The sequence below is a fragment of the Schistocerca piceifrons genome, chromosome 2 (genome assembly GCF_021461385.2).
Source record: "Schistocerca piceifrons isolate TAMUIC-IGC-003096 chromosome 2, iqSchPice1.1, whole genome shotgun sequence".
NCBI classification, from domain to species: domain Eukaryota; kingdom Metazoa; phylum Arthropoda; class Insecta; order Orthoptera; family Acrididae; genus Schistocerca; species Schistocerca piceifrons.
Genome location: NC_060139.1, coordinates 878,398,216 through 878,414,606, shown reverse-complemented (window position 1 = coordinate 878,414,606; position 16,391 = coordinate 878,398,216). Strand labels below are relative to the sequence as shown.

Sequence of the window (16,391 nt, the reverse complement as noted above, 5' to 3'; positions counted from 1 at the left end):
AGGAATTCAATATGTGTCTAGACCACAACACGGATTTGCCATTTGCTTGGCTCTTTAACTCCTGCTTGTCAACGTAGGGGCAATCACGGGACGATACTCCGTCCTGTTCTAAAGTGATTCTACTTACAAAATATTTTCAGATATGCCATTTTGACTGTAAATTAAGTTAATGATTCATGAAGAAACGTACTTTGACAAACATACGGCTTACTCGTGTATGTGACATTTCCTGCTTTAGGAACTTCTTGGCTGCTACACTGTCTAGCGGAAAAAGGGAAGCATCCCGAAGGGGGAGACAGAACAAAATGAAATTTTACGGCGTGAAAGGGCTTGTGCGATTATTTCAGTCAATACAAGGTCGAGCAAAAAACTTTGGCATTACGAGCTTTGTTACCAGTATGATGTCACGCCCTCTCTGACCTAGATGCGTTCTATTATTCGTCTAGAAAGGGTCTCGTAAAGCCATTGTATCGTCTCCTAAGGTTGGCTGTCCTACAAGTGATGAAACATGCATACTGGTCATGGGACGGAATGGACGTCTCAGCTGAGGGGAATGGACGTCTGAGCTGGTCCCAGACATGGTCTATTGGAGACATGGAAGTACAAGATCACGCAATATTGCCCTGTTGATAAATGGCGCATGAGAGGTAATACATGAGGACTCAAGATGTCCATGGCTTACAGTTGTGCCATCAGAGTTCCCACAGCTATAGCCAACCGTAACATGAAGTCAAGCCGTATCCTGCAGCCAAACTCGATGGTTTCCACACCATGATGTCTCTCTAAAACGCTACAAGAACGGAATTTCTCCTAAACTCGCCGCAGTACTCGCCAGCGATGGTCGTGCAGAAGCTCGATTCAGTGGAAACACCCTACAACGCCATCCATCAGCAGCTTCTCTGGCAGGGCATCACTCCAGACGCAGCCACATGTGTTGTGATGTTAATGGCAGTCTACGCATGGTACGATAAATCCCTGTTTCGGCTGTTGCCAGTATCCAGCCAACGTTTGGGAAGGATACAGTTTACTGCAGGGAGACCATTACTCGTTCTCGGAAGGCACGTGCGGATGTGCTTGGTACAGAATACGGTGATTCTCCCTTCGGGTTGTCAGACGTGTTCGATAAGAACTATGACGACTATTATACTTGACCTCAAATTGTCATGCAGTCCAGTATCGGGAAACTGTCATATGCGAGTGTCACTGCAATCAGGATATCACACGATTCGAGCAGCCGATATAGTTGAGACCCACAATGACACGGCTTTCAAACTCAGTCAGGTGCCGACAACGCTTTCTCACAGGAGCACGCAGTATATCCGTGTCCTTCAAACTGCTCACGCAGCATCGGACGTTGCTCACGCTCTTTATGGTCCAAGGTTACAAATGACGTAGGACAGCGATATCACACGTAGAGATGGTGGTGTTACCGCGTACACGAGGTGTAATAGGGCAGTGCATTAGCGGAGCTGTCATTTGTACCCACATGATTCATGTGAAAAAGTTATGATATTGGTCACCCGACGGGAGTTAACAGACTCTGAATCCATAATGGCATTTGGAGCTAGACACATTGTACATCCAATTTCGGAAATCGTTAAGGAACTCAGTATTCCGAGATCCACGGACTCAAGAGTGTGCCGAGAATACCAAATTTCAGGCGTCACCTCTCACCACAGACGACACAGTGGCCGACGGCCTTCACTTAATGACCGAGAACAGCGGTGTTTGCGTACAGTTGTCAGTGCTAAATAACAAGCAAAAGCCGATGGGGATTAGCCGAGCGGTCGGGGGCGGCTGGTCCCGGCGGCGGTTTGAGTCCTCCCTCGAGCATGGGTGTGTGTGTTTCTCCTTAGGATGATTTAGGTTAACTAGTGTATAAGCTTAGGGACTGATGGCCTTAGCAGTTAAGTCCCATAATATTTCACATACATTTGAACATTTTTGACAAGCAAAACTGCGTGAAATAACCGCACAGTTCATTGTGGGACGTACCAAAAACATATCCGTGTGGACAATGCGGTGAAATTTGTCGTTAACGGGATATGGCAACAAACGACCGAAGTGACTGCCTTTTCTAACAGCACGGCATCACCTGCAGCATCTGTCCAGGGCTCGTGGCCGTTTCATTTGACCCTAGACGACTGGAAAGACGTGACTTGGTCAAATGAGTCCCGATTTCAGTTGGTGAGAGCTGGTTTCAAGTTTCGAAACTCGCGCAGCTCAATGAAGCCATGGACCCCAATTGTCAACAAGGCAATGTGAAGCTTGGTGGTGGCTCGATAATGGTGAGGGCTGTGTTTGTACGGAATGGTCTGGGTCCTCTGGATACTTGGGGACCATTTTCAGCTTTTCATCGAAGTGATGTTCCCGAACAGTGATAGAAGTTCTCCTGGTGGCAATGCGTCATGTCACCGATTGCCCAGCATGAATCCCATATATCATTTATGGAACACAATCGGAACGTCAGTTCGCAGTTCGTGCACAGAATCCTGCACCGGCAATTATGGACGGCTATAGGGGCAGAATGGCTTCCTGAGATTTGTTGACTCCATGCCACGTCAAGTTGCTGCACTATGTCGGGAAAAATGATGTATTCCATGAATTTTGTCTGCTCAGTGTGTACCCTACTAAGGCTGGTGACAACACTCAACACGAACAACATTTATGCATTCTTGTGACCATTCAATGTGTTGCATTGAAGTACAACATTTTACACATCCAACGATGGAGCGTAATATACAGTTACACTGACATTCGACCATGTTTCAAGTATTTTGTCAGGCATTGTACTTTCGAATCGACCTCTGTATCGTGCCAAGGTACTTCGAAGTGTGTTCTGTCTGGTTTTGTAGAGGGCACTATGGTCTGGGAATGCATTTGGCAGCTTCCGGTGGCACTTCTCATTATGGCATCGCCTCGAGTGCTTCTCGCAGACGACAGTGTGTGTTCCTCTGCAAGCGGTGTTAGCCTCTGGGCGAGCAGCTTCCGCAACCTTACGGGCCACTGGATTACCAAGGTGGGTGTAGACTCCTCTGTCGCTAACACTACCTTTCACACTAGACAAACTCATCAGTTGTGTGGTCTGTTACAGGCGGCTCTCATCCGCAAAAGTAGACGAGATATCAGCGAGCTGCGGTTTGTGCAAAAGCCGCCGCATTACGACATCGACATTTCCAGTCAAAACTGTGGTGACGTCGAAAAGCTGACGACAGTTTTCACTGTTGTAGGTCAGTACTAAATATCACCAAAGGGGCTTCCGAGTTCCCGCAAATTTTTGTTTTAGTGAAGTGTAGCTTCACCTCCGAGGGCCTACGAAGACCAATAAATGGAGGAAAACTTTGTTTCGATCAGAATGACTTATCCAGAGAATCCTTAAATCCTTTCATGCATACGTATCTGTTTCCTATTTCTGCTTCTTTCCTTGCGAATTAGGCTCTGTAGCGAATAATGCTTGTGCTCCTCATTGACGTTGTTGGTTTTCATTCCCTTCCATGCTCATCACAGTGTTATTCGCACTTCTTGATAAACGTATTCGTGGAGACGGCGATTCAAAACTCCGTCCAAAAGGCACGGCCGCTTTCCTTCATTGTACTGCAGAATCACAATTTCTGCAACATCTCTGACGATCTCTTCCTCGAATGCGGGTAAAAACGAAACTTTCTTTCTTTTAAAAACTTCATACATTGACGCAAATAATTGTAAGACCAAAAGGTATTTCAACCAGAAAAATGAAATTTTGGAAATTGTCTAGGAAACATATTTAAGTGATTAACATTGGAAGATCACTGAGTAACGTAAACTTGAGATGAGCCATTGCAAATGTCAAATGCTGGAACATTAATAACCGGTGTAAGCGTCGAATGTTGAATTCTAGCATGCAAGCAGGTGCTGGATGTCAGTTTATGGGATGGAGTTCCACGTCTGTTGAAGTCGCTAGGCCAATACAGGGACGGTTAAAGCTGTTTGTGAGTGACAGCTGGAGTCGTCGTCCGATTATGTCCCATATGCGCTTGATTGCAGACACATTACGTGATCGAGCAGATCAAGCCAAGATGTTGGCACTCTGTAGAGCTTGTTGCGCTACAGCGCCAGTATGTGGGCGAGCGTTATCCTGTTGGAAAATAGTCCCAGGAATGTCGTTCATGAATGGCAGCACAACACGTCGAATAGATAGATTGACGTATAAATTTGCAGTTAGGATGTGTGGGATAACTACGGGACTGTTCCTGATGCCGTACTAAATCGCATCCCAGACTACCAGATGTAGGTCCAATATGCCTAGGATGCAGACAGCATGGTTGCAGGCCATCAACTAGCCTCCTTCTAACCAACACACAGCCGTGTCTGTCATCGAGTCAGAACCAGCTTTCATCGGAAAACACTGCAGATCTTACCATGCCAATGAGCTCTGGCTTAAGCCATTGATGTTAATGGGTTCAGTGGAATACATACTACTGGGTGCCTGGCTCTGAGCTGTCCTTTAAGTAACCGGTTTGTAACAGTTCGTTGTGTCACTGTGGTGCCACTTGCTGCTCCAGTTGCTGCTGCAATTGTAGCACGATGCGCCAGTGGCATACACCGAACACGACGATCTTCCCTGTAAGTAGTGCCACGTAGCCATCCGGAGCACAGTCTCTTGCGACCGTACATTCTCGTGACAATCGGTGCCGGCAGTCGCGTACAGTGGCTACATAATTGCCAAGTCTTTCTGCGGTATCGTAGAAGAAACACCCGTCTTCTCGTAGCCCTATTACGCAGCCTCTTTCAAATCAATAACGACTTCTTCGTCTTCTTCAAGGCGTTCTTGACTAACAACTCATCACGTCCAGTGTCAAAGATAATAGACGCTCACAACGGTTACCGTGCGTGTTCAAAAGAGACATATTTTCACCGTCGTAGTGGCGCTACTAGCATGACTGGCACGAAACTGGAATGGACATCATCTCTGATATGTAGGAAGATATCCACCAACCTTCGTTTATGTCGCACAGCTCCTTCTTGGTGTTGCTTTTTTCTCCGTGTCTGCAGTTCACTGCCAAGTCTCAGTTCTCTTACCATCAACAGGTATCGTTATACATGTGAAACAGTTCCTGATTGCATTACGTGTTCCCACTTCTTGCCATATGAATCTATGTAATGCACCCAGGAGCGCTGTCGAACACGATATTGTTGATGGTTCGAGTGTTATTGTGCGGGGAGGCATAGTATCTCACGGGAGCGCTGACCTCCACATCTTTGAACACGGGACATTCACCGGTAAACGTTATTGTGACCATGAATTCCTACCCAGTGTGCAATTTTCCACCGATGCCTTCGGTCCTGACTTCATGTTTGCGGATGACAATGCGCGACGGCAGAGACAGCGCAGGTGAAGGAGCTCTATCAAGATATTAGCAGCAAATTTTCAGAGTGTTCGGAGTAAATTTCCTGAATTTACTGCCCTTCAGGAAGTGTGTGGCGCGCAAATTATTCTCGGGACTGAGACCTGACTGAACCCTGAGATAGGAAGTTCTGAAATATTTAGTGAGGGTTGGAACGTATATCGGGAAGACAGATTAGACACCGTAGGAGGTGGTGTCTTAATTGCAGTTGGCAAAAATATTGTGTCTACTGGGGTCGAAGTAGAGTGTGATTGTGAAGTTATCTGGACACGTTTTACAGGGCTAGGAGAAATGAAGTTAATTGTTGGGTGCTATTACCGGCCACCAGGTTCTACCGTGACAGTTCTAGAATCATTCAAAGGGATTCTACATTTTGTATGGCAGAAGTACCCGGATCACGCTATATTAGTTGGAGGCGACTTCAACCTACCTAGTACAGACTGGAATGTCTATGGATTCATTCCAGGTGGTGCAGACAAGCCGTCGTGTGAATTACTTTTGAACGCATTATCCGAAAACTGTCTTGAGCAGTTAAATCGTCAGCCAACGCGTAATGGAAATATTTTAGATCTGGTAGCTACGAACAGACCAGACCTCATCGACGGTGTCAGTGTTGAGACAGGGATTAGTGATCATGACGTTTTCATTACGACTATGGTTACGAAAGTTAAAAAGTCGGTCAAGAAGGCTGGGAGAGTATTCTTATTAGAAAGGGCAGATAAGCAGTTGTTAGCATCCCACTTAGTAAATGAATCGACTTCATTTACTTCCGGTACGATGGACGTGGAAGAATTAGGGGCAAATTTTAAACACACTGTAAATCACACATTGTACAAGTATGTGCCGAAAAAGTGGGTTACGGACGGAAAAGACCCACCGTGGTTTAACAGCGCAATTCGGAGAATGCTCAGGAAGCAAAGACAGTTGCACTCGCGGTACAAGAAAGATCGGGAGAATGAGGACAGGCAAAAGTTAGTGGAGATTTGTGCTATTGTAAAAAGAGCGATGCGCGAAGCATTCAACCACTACCACCGCCATACCTTAGCAACAGATCTTGCTGAAAACCCAAGGAAATTCTGGTCTTAGGTAAAATCGGTAAGCGGGTCGAAGGCTTCCATCCAGTCACTCACTGATCAGTCTGGCCTGGCAACGGAAGACAGCAAAACGAAAGCTGAAATTTTAAATTTAGCATTTGAGAAATCTTTCACGCAGGAGGATCGTGCAGACATACCGCCGTTTGAGTCTCGTACAGATTCCCGTACGGAGGACATAGTGATAGACATCCCTGGAGTTGTGAATCAGCTGAATGGGTTGAAAATAAATAAATCTCCAGGTCCTGATGAGATTCCAATTAGGTTTTACAGAGAGTACTCTACTGCATTGGCTCCTTACTTACTTTACCGCGAATCTCTTGCCCAACGTAAAGTCCCGAGCGACTGGAAAAAGCACAGGTGACGCCTGTATATAAGAAGGGTAGAAGGACAGATCCTCAAAATTACAGACCAATATCCTTAACATCAGTTTGTTGCAGGATTCTCGAACATATTCTCAGTTCGAATATAATGAATTTCCTTGTGACGGAGAAGTTGCTGTCCATGTATCAGCACAGCTTTAGAGAGAATCGCTCCTGCGAAAAGCAACTCGCCCTTTATTCACATGATATCTTGCAAACCATGGATGAAGGATATCAGACGGATGCCATATTCCTTGACTTCCGGAAAGCGTTTGACTCGGTGCCCCACTGCAGACTCCTAACTAAGGTACGAGCATATGGGATTGGTTCCCAAATATGTGAGTGGCTCGAAGACTTCTTAAGTAACAGAAACCAGTAAGTTGTCCTCGATGGCGAGTGTTCATCGGAGATGAGGGTATCATCTGGAGTGCCCCAGGGAAGTGTGGTATGTCCGCTGTTGTTTACTATCTACATAAATGATCTTTTGGATAGGGTGGATAGCAATGTGCGGCTGATTGCTGATGATGCTGTGGTGTGCGGGAAAGTGTCGTCGTTGAGTGACTGTAGGAGGATACAAGATGACTTGGACAGGATTTGTGATTGGGTTAAATAATGGCAGCTAGCTCTAAATATAGATAAATGTAAATTAATGCAGATGAATAGGAAAAAGAATCCTGTAATGTTTGGATACTCCATTAGTAGTGTAGCGCTTGACACAATCATGTCGATTAAATATTTGGGCGTAAGACTGCAGAGCGATATGAAGTGGGACAAGCTTGTAATGGCAGTTGTGGGGAAGGCGGATAGTCGTCTTCGGTTCATTGGTAGAATTTTGGGAATATGTGGTTCATCTGTAAAGGAGACCGTTTATAAAACACTAATTCGACCTATTCTTGAGTACTGCTCGAGCTTTTGGGATCCCTATCAGGTCGGATTGAGGGAGGACATAGAAGCAATTCAGAGGCGGGCTGCTAGATTTGTTACTGGTGGGTTGGATCATCACGCGAGTGTTATGGAAATGCTTCAGGAACTCTGGTGGGAGTCTCTAAAGGAAAGGGGGCGTTCTTTTCGTGAATCACTACTGAGGAAATTTAGAGAACCAGCATTTGAGGCTGACTACAGTACAATTTTACTGCCGCCAACTTATAGTTCGCGGAAACACCACAAAGATACAATAAGAGAGATTCGGGCTCGTACCAAGTCATATAGGCAATCATTTTTCCCACGTTCTGTTTGGGAGTGGAACAGGGAGAGAAGATGCTAGTTGTGGTACGAGGTGCCCTCCGCCACGCACCGTATGGTGGATTGAAGAATATTTACGTAGATGTAGATATAGAAATGATATTTGGCGGGTAGACAGATCTGCCCATTCCCCCGACTCTAATCTGATGGAGCAAATGCGATGAGTGATGTACTGCTGAAGCACGTAAACTTGCACCAACGAGCACCCCGCAGTTGTCAAACCGCAGTTGTCAACCGCACTGGTGGTGGAATGCAACGTCATACCGTAAGAACTCCTTACCAACCTTGTTCCCAGAATGGAGACACGATGCAGAGCTTGTATTGTCGTGCGTGGTGATTACAAACGCTTTACAGAACCATGTCCCGCTTTTTGTAATGTACAGGGACCCATCAGAGATCGTAGTGGCTTCATTGTAATTATTGTATTGGAATGGAAGTGTCATTTTTGTTCGTCTCATTTTGAATTTCTTTCAGTGCCTTTGTTCTATGTTGCGCAGTTCATTCTATCTATACTCCAACTTTCACCGAGCTATGTTGCTTGGCAGTGATACATAGCGCAGGTTACTTTCGTCCGTAACTTTTACACGCCGTTGTTATTTCACACTTTTCTTCCACGGCTGCACTTAAATCTGTGCGGTGCCTCTCATTGACTAACCATAATAGTACTTCACGCAGAGTGAAATGTAATCCATTAAATAAACAAATAAACAAATGCAAAGATGCAAATTGATGTCTTAAATGTTTCTCAGTACTGAGGATTTTTTAAAGGATATCAATGTCGAAAGTCAGCGGTCCAACAACATCTACATATTCTTATGCCATTTTTTCTTTTTTTTTAAAAAAAACCTTGTTTTAGGCTGGTACAAGTAGCTGAGCAACTATTGTTTGGGTTGCCGGTTTCTTTTTAGCCAATAGTGAAGTAGTGTAGCTCATAAAAAAGGTAAATATACTTCCAAAATAGCTCTCATGAAAGAACAGAGTGAACATTTCTCTAGTTGACACAAAAATGATATTCACATTATGAATTATTAAGAGGTATGTTATGTTGTACATATAGAGAAAGTACGTGACGCAAGTGTCAACTTTTCTAAGACGAATTGGCTTTTACTTAAGTGGTAGTGTTCTAGTAGTTTTGTTTGATGAATAAACTGTAAAACCGCGTCGTGGTATACTTCTGTTATTTATAATTTATCGGCAAATAATATTTATCTCTAGTTGGTGAAGATTTGTGAGTTATCTTCTACTTCAGAATGCCAACGTGCTACAGTTTTGCGTAAGAGGGACAAGATGAATGGGATCTCAAAGCTTACATGACGGCTGATTACGTCGAGCTGGTGGGTGCACAAATTAACATTTCTAACATTTTGGGCGGTGTCTGTTTGTTCTATATCGTGTCTCCCTACCACTTTCGCGCAACGACGCTCTGAGCGTGTTTTTTTAGGGAACTGACTAGTTTGAACCTGGGACCCGTTGCTGGTAAGGAGACGCTAGACCACACATGACATGTAAAATTCAGAAGAGTTCAGTGAGACTAGCGATGATATAACCAAATACTTAATGATTTCAGCGTCAGCTCCATTGCACTCCCTGGAAAAGAATCTTAATACTAACTAAATTTAGTGGAAGGGGTTCAAGGCTTTCCTATTTTTAGTTAGCTGGTAAAATAACGTCGAAGAAGCAGTTAAGTGTACCATTGGAAATTTTATTCTACTCACGAAACATTGTTTATAAATTGCACTATTGATGAAAGGAAATGTTTTAATACAGGATGGTAAAAACCAACTGCGTTCAACAAAAATGTGAACGAATATTCCCTGAGTGGGTTTCCAAGTTCTACAATGGATCGAAGGATGACCTATGCCATATCACATCTATAATCTAGGTTTAAATTAAGTTTCACAAGAGAGAAAACTATCAAAATGGTCTACAGAGACCCTCAATTATCTTTAATTACTTATCTAACTTGTCGTAAATTACAGTGGCTGATGTGGCTTCTCAATAACTATATAACAGAAAAATCATCGTGTTTCAGATTTTTACTTCAAGTGGCAAATGTGAACACCATGAGCTTTAATTGACGATCGACACTAGTATTACGCAAAAAAAAGTGGGTGTAACAGATGAGACTTCTGCAGTTCTGAGTGAAGCTTTATGCGCTCTTATGCAGCATCGCGTGCGTTCATTACCTTGTCAGTGTTCGCCAGGGGGCGGCGGACAGCACAGCTCCACTCACCTCGCCGTCTCAGAAGCAACTCCATCCTAACTTCTCCTTACTACAATTTACCGAAGCTGGTTAAAAAAACTATCTGGCTGTGTTTTAATCTGACCAATCAGGGTGTCAATGTTAACCTTAAGCTCCGCCTTCAAAAATTATGTCTATCCAATGAGAAACGTTATACTTTTCGTGGTGGGGCAAAGTTTTTAAAGTTTGCAATGTAACAGAGACGCGAAAAAGTCTCACGCTAAAACTTGCGGGTGGTGTGGCCCTTTTTGTGTTATCGTAAGATAAAAAAATGGTTAAAATGGCTCTGAGCACTATGGGACTCAACTGCTGTGGTCATCAGTCCCCTGGAACTTAGAACTAATTAAACCTAACTAACCTAAGGACATCACACACATCCATGCCCGAGGCAGGATTAGAACCTGCGACCGTAGCAGCAGCGTGGCTCCGGACTGGAGCGCCTAGAACCGCACGACCACCGCGGCCGGCTATCTTAAGATCTATACTGTTCTTCTGGAGGGCTCTAGCTTTTAACATGGGCTGGGGGTGGTCCTAGCGTAACAGAGACGCGGAAAAGTCTCACACTAAGTCTCTAGCTTTTAACATGGGCTGGGAGGTGGTCCTAACGGTTAGCTGACGACGTGGGTGTCTGTCCCTTATCGTAGGGCCTTCTAACTTAACACGGTTCTGCTCTCGGCCTCTGTTCTCGTTTCTCCTCTCGGAACTGCTTCTCTCACGGTGGGGAGGTATGACATGCATTTAGGCATTCTTGTGTTAGTCTGTGGTATTCCATTTGCTCACTCGTTACTCGTATTACTTTGGTTAATTTAATGTCACGATTTATTCGGAGCTATGTGACATACTACTGGATTTGCTTATCATGTCAGGGTTTTCATGGAAGGTGTTGGATTTGCCTGATGCCTTACACATTGGACCACTGAAGTGTAAAGGTGTATGACGTATCTGACACTATAGGAATAAGGAAAGGGCAGTACCTGTAAGAGGACGAGGAAATACTCGAGTGAGAAAGATTTACATAGGATAGGTGACATCCTCCATGTTGACAAAACGAAAATTCTAGACGAGTTTCTCAGAATAGTTTCACAGTATCAAGAAACTTTCAGATGGTTATTACTATTTCCATTATTTTAATCCAGAGGCGAAACAGCAGACAAAACAGGTGAACAAAATTGCAAAAAACAAAGTGAATCCAACTGCATTTCCCAGTGGTGTTTATAGTTATTGATTATCTCTCCGATTATAAAAACGTAACTAGGGTAGAATGAATTTTCTGCACCAAATGAACAGAAAAGTCTTCATGGGAACAGCAGTGCTGCACCAAATGGGACACATCATACATGATAGTACTTTCTGCAGTATGTGTCAGAGAATTACTATATAGTGTGGAGACGGTGATTATACTTTAGTTGTGTTTCGGTCTTCTTCTATGAGATCAGTGAGAAGAGACTTAGAGATAGAAATGATACATAGGTACTTCGCCTGCAACATCAGGTATTCAATTCTCTTCCGCTTCTCTGTCTACTGATGATTAACTTCAGGAACGACTATAATCCTTTTTACCTTACGTTTTGGGTTGTAATAATGAAGCAATTATATGTTGTTTTGGGAAAGTTTAATTAACACATTCAGTGTTTTAACAAATATCACAGTGTTCTGTCTGAAAATATAGCATTGTAGTCAAATTCAAAACAACAGGAAGAAGGACTGAAGGCTTCTTCTATGACCATCTCCATGCCGATCTCCATGCCGATCTCCATGTATTTAAACAAGCTCTTGGTTCTCTTTGAGTCCGGAAAAACCAATAAAATCTACACACACCGTCTCGCTGAGACATGATGTTTGTACTGTTTGTATGCCTCTACACCTGGCTGGAGCCTTATGGAATGAGTGTGCCTCGCAGGTAATATTCTCACGTTTAGAAATCACTTACATGCCTAGTGTTATATTAATGAAGATATATCGAATACTATAAACTTTTACACGAACTTATTAACTCTTTTTTTGTTATATTTGATGAGAATTTATATCTTCCGCTCAGTATTCAGTTTTATGATTTTTCCAACCATACCATCTTTTACAAGCTAGTCTGAAGCAATCTGAAGAGCTTGTGACAGCGCTGCAGTGTATTCTCTACTGACAAATAATTATTAAGAAAAGATTATCGATATGTTGCGCCGTTCCGTACTTAATTCCATTGTAGTCAGTCAGTTAGGCCGTTAGATGAGCAGATTCAAACGGTCCACCAGAGACAGTGTCGCCAAACGTTCTTCATTCAGGTTCCTAAAACCGAACAAGTGAGGGACGCAGAAACTGGTCATAGGACGGTAGTATGGAACGAACCCGAGCTAAAAGCTGAGGACTCTCGTGCGCTATCATGTACGCAACGGGAGCAATTGTTCCTAATTGTACCTGGCATAGAGTTGCGCTATAGGAAATCTAAGGTATGATGCTTTTGGTGAAGTGCAAAAATGGAGTAGTAAATGGTAGGAGTGGCGATAGTATTGGCAGCAAAGGTAGGAAAAGAAAAATAAGTGTGTAAGAGAGAAACCAGGAGCGACAACTTCTCTTTGTTTTCCTTGTTCGTTTGGTTGTTAGTTTTGCACGTAATTAGAACCGCAGATTGTTTAGTGTTAGGACATTTTGTATTTCAAATACTTACAGAACAAAAAAATTATTTTATAAGCAATATAAATTGGTTGATCGTGTAACTTATGTGTTTTTACGTAACTAAACATATTACTTTTTATACAAGTACAGTTTACATGCAGAAATATGAACTATATATAAATAATTATTGTTATTTTGTACTAAATAGAATGTTCTCCATCATTATCGAAGGCTAGACTTTGCTGTTGTTACTGATAAAAGTGAAATTTTTTATCAATAACAGTAACATGGTTTATGTAAGATCGACGAAGTACTGGAGCGATGTTTGATACAGTTTTCTTTTGCGCTTTTTTCATTGTACTACCTTTTTTTAGGAAAGTGCGTATCCTAGTGCGATATGATATATCTGCATTTTTTTAAATTTTTGCCACAATTTCTCTCTGCTTGACGGTAGAGGTCAATAAATTTAGAAATATATCTGAATTAAACATTGCCAGATTCAGTTTTACTGTAAATACTGTTTTTTTTTAAGTAACAAACAGGATAACTATGTAGCACAGATTTCCCATAGGTTAAGCGGCTATTTATATATCCTCATTCAATTTTTAGACGGTTCACCGCTTCCGCTTTCTTGGGGACTCTGCTAAGGCACTGATCGCATGCATACGGAAAACGATCCTTAAGAGGTAATGCCCAATAGGTATGCAACACCTCTAACGTGCCACATTAACTGACCAAAGGTAATATGAAAACCGTAGAGGTCTACGCTTACTTATGATAATATACGGTAGGCCTACCACAGTTTTACAACTGTAATCTGGAGGGTTGCATGAATTTGTGCGCACAATGGCCTGATTCAACAAATTCAGTGCTGACTCATTATCAGCAAAACGTATAGAAATTTTTTATTAACATTTATTTCTTAGTGAAACCTACCCTCAAACATCATTACAAGCTTTTCAGACAGCTTCTGACCACACTGTATATTAATTTAATTAGCCACATCCCAGAGTTATTCGATAGCAACATTCTCTGGTCTACCTGAAAGAGTGCACACTATTATTGTTCTAGCCTGTTGTTGACATATATTTGTATGTTTAGCCTTATTTTTGTTGTTGTTTCATGAACCTGATGTATCATTTGGTATATCACGGACAGAACCACCTGCCCGTGTTGGTGCCGACTACAAATACTTTCCAAATGTTGGATACTACAAGCTGCACACTGACAAAAGGAACTGGGAAAATGCTCGGAGAACGTGCGCAAAGGAAGGAGCGCACCTCGCCATCGTGAACTCTGAAGCGGAAGAAAATGCTATACGGGAAGTGATGAGAGCTCACTCGACAGAAAAATTCATTGCTTTCATCGGTTTCCACGACATGTTCAAGGAAGGAGAGTACCTCACGGTCTTGGGTGAGTACCACTCCTATGTAAGTGATAAATTGAGGCTGGTTCGAAAGATTCGTACGTACATGAAAGTTTTTCGTACGTAATTTCCAAAGTAGGGCCAATATTTGAGCAAATTTCTACTCTCTCTTTCCACGGCATTATTTCTTCTGCTAATAATACTTGGAGTAGCTAAGCGTATGGCGAACACAGCAGGAGTGAATATTAGGAGTTGACGTCCTGTTGATGGCTTCAGGTGTGGTTCTTATAGCATGAGGAAACATCCAAACATCAGGACTTCTAATTTTCTCTTTCATCAGACAGGATGGTCACAAACAGTACAGAAAGCTCGGAAGCCTGACTATGTGTTACTGCTGGTCTGAGTCAATGGCAATATGCCTATCTCGCGATGAGCGAATGTGGACTACTTTTCTGGGTTCACCACTAGTCTTGACCATTCCTCTATTTCACAAAATGGTAATATGCCTATCTGGCGATCAGCGAATGTGGACTACTTTTCTGGGTTCACCACTAGTCTTGACCATCGCTCTATTTCACAAGAATCAGCGTTCTTGTGACAATACTTTTTCTTGCTAAATCAAGTTGTGCTGTTAGAATGAATGACGTCTTCTTGCTGAGGACATACTGCTGAGCTTACAACTTCGGCGTCTCACTCGCGCAAAGTGAAGCAATATTTTATCGAATTGTTCTGCTTTCCACAATGTCGGCTTTCTGCCTCTTTATCGTTTTGATTGCGACAGGGGATGCTGGCCTGTCTTGCCTTGGTTTATGACTGGCTGGAGAGGGCTTTGAGAAAACGCTACATTTGTCCGTAATACATTTCTGCTGTTTAACACTTGCAACATATTGACACGAATTATTTACAGAAAAATGAAAAAAATACTGGATTTAACCCACGTCGGGGAGATCACCACTACAGCGTTTGTAGATTTAGAGTCAGCTTTTGACAATGTTGATAGAAATACATTCTTTGAAATTCTGAAGGCAACAATGATAAAAGGTTTTTTGCAACTTGCACACAAATCAGACTGCAGTTATAAGAGTCGAAGGTCATCAACTCATCCACGGTGGAAAAGGAGTGAGTCTGGGTTATAGTCTTTCCCTAATGATATACAACATGCACTTTGAGCAAGTAATAAGGGTAACTAAGGAAATATTTGGAGAGGGAATTACAGTTCTGACCTTTGCCAATGATATTGTCATTATCTCAGACACAGCAAAGGACGTGAAGGAGCAGTTGGGTGAAATTGATAGATTTTTGAAAAGAGAGTATAAGGTGAATATTAACAAACAATAGAAACTGAGTGTAGTCGACTTAATTCAGGTGATTCAGAAGAAATCTGATTACTAAATGCGAAAATAGCATGCATAGCGAACACTACGAATGTTGACAACTAACTAGTGGCCTAAGTTTTACAGTAACTCGCAATAAAAGATATCATTAGTTTCATTTGTATCCCTAAACAGGTTGGAATTATCACAGTGAACTTAATAACTAAAAAAGTCAAATCCTGTTTAAGGAGGGCGAGTCCGTAAAGATGTCATTGGGAGGACAAAGCATTCCTAACACAACCTATCTATAGATGCCAAACTATCTAAATACTAAGACTAACAAGATGTGCAGCAATAAGGTCGGTGTATATGGAAAAGATCAGAAGGTAAATAAAATAAAAGAATAAATAGTTGTCACTATTCGTAGTGTTCACTAAGCGTGCTATTTTCCCTTAATATATTGATTGCCATTGGGTTTTGTGTCAAGCTATTTTTGATAGTGTAACAACTACTTGTGTTACCATCCGTGATATTGCCTAGGCTGTAAATACGCGAACTGTTATAATTCATACCATATTATGTCACATTTTGCTTTAAATGAATTATTGGGACTCATATACACTAGGAGGTCCTTCATCTAAAAGAATTTTATAGGATTTCATTATTTAAAAATAAATGACGTGCTTCATTTGGATGGAGCTCTAGAATGTACGCTGTCTAGTGCTGATCTTTTTAATGATTTTACATGCTCCTTAGTAAATCTGTCATGTAAAATAGTTTTATG

General features: G+C 42.4%; 1 protein-coding gene across 1 annotated transcript in view; it reads left to right on the top strand.

The window, feature by feature from the left end:
• The window catches only part of LOC124777223 (hemolymph lipopolysaccharide-binding protein-like), a 51,532-nt gene that overhangs the window by 23,686 nt on the left and 11,455 nt on the right, over positions 1 to 16,391 (top strand). The window contains exons 2-4 of the mRNA XM_047252542.1: positions 2,856 to 3,019; positions 3,095 to 3,230; positions 14,087 to 14,341. Coding sequence (XP_047108498.1) covers positions 2,864 to 3,019; positions 3,095 to 3,230; positions 14,087 to 14,341 — 547 coding nt within the window. The 5' untranslated portion in view covers positions 2,856 to 2,863. The remainder of the gene's footprint in view (positions 1 to 2,855; positions 3,020 to 3,094; positions 3,231 to 14,086; positions 14,342 to 16,391) is intronic.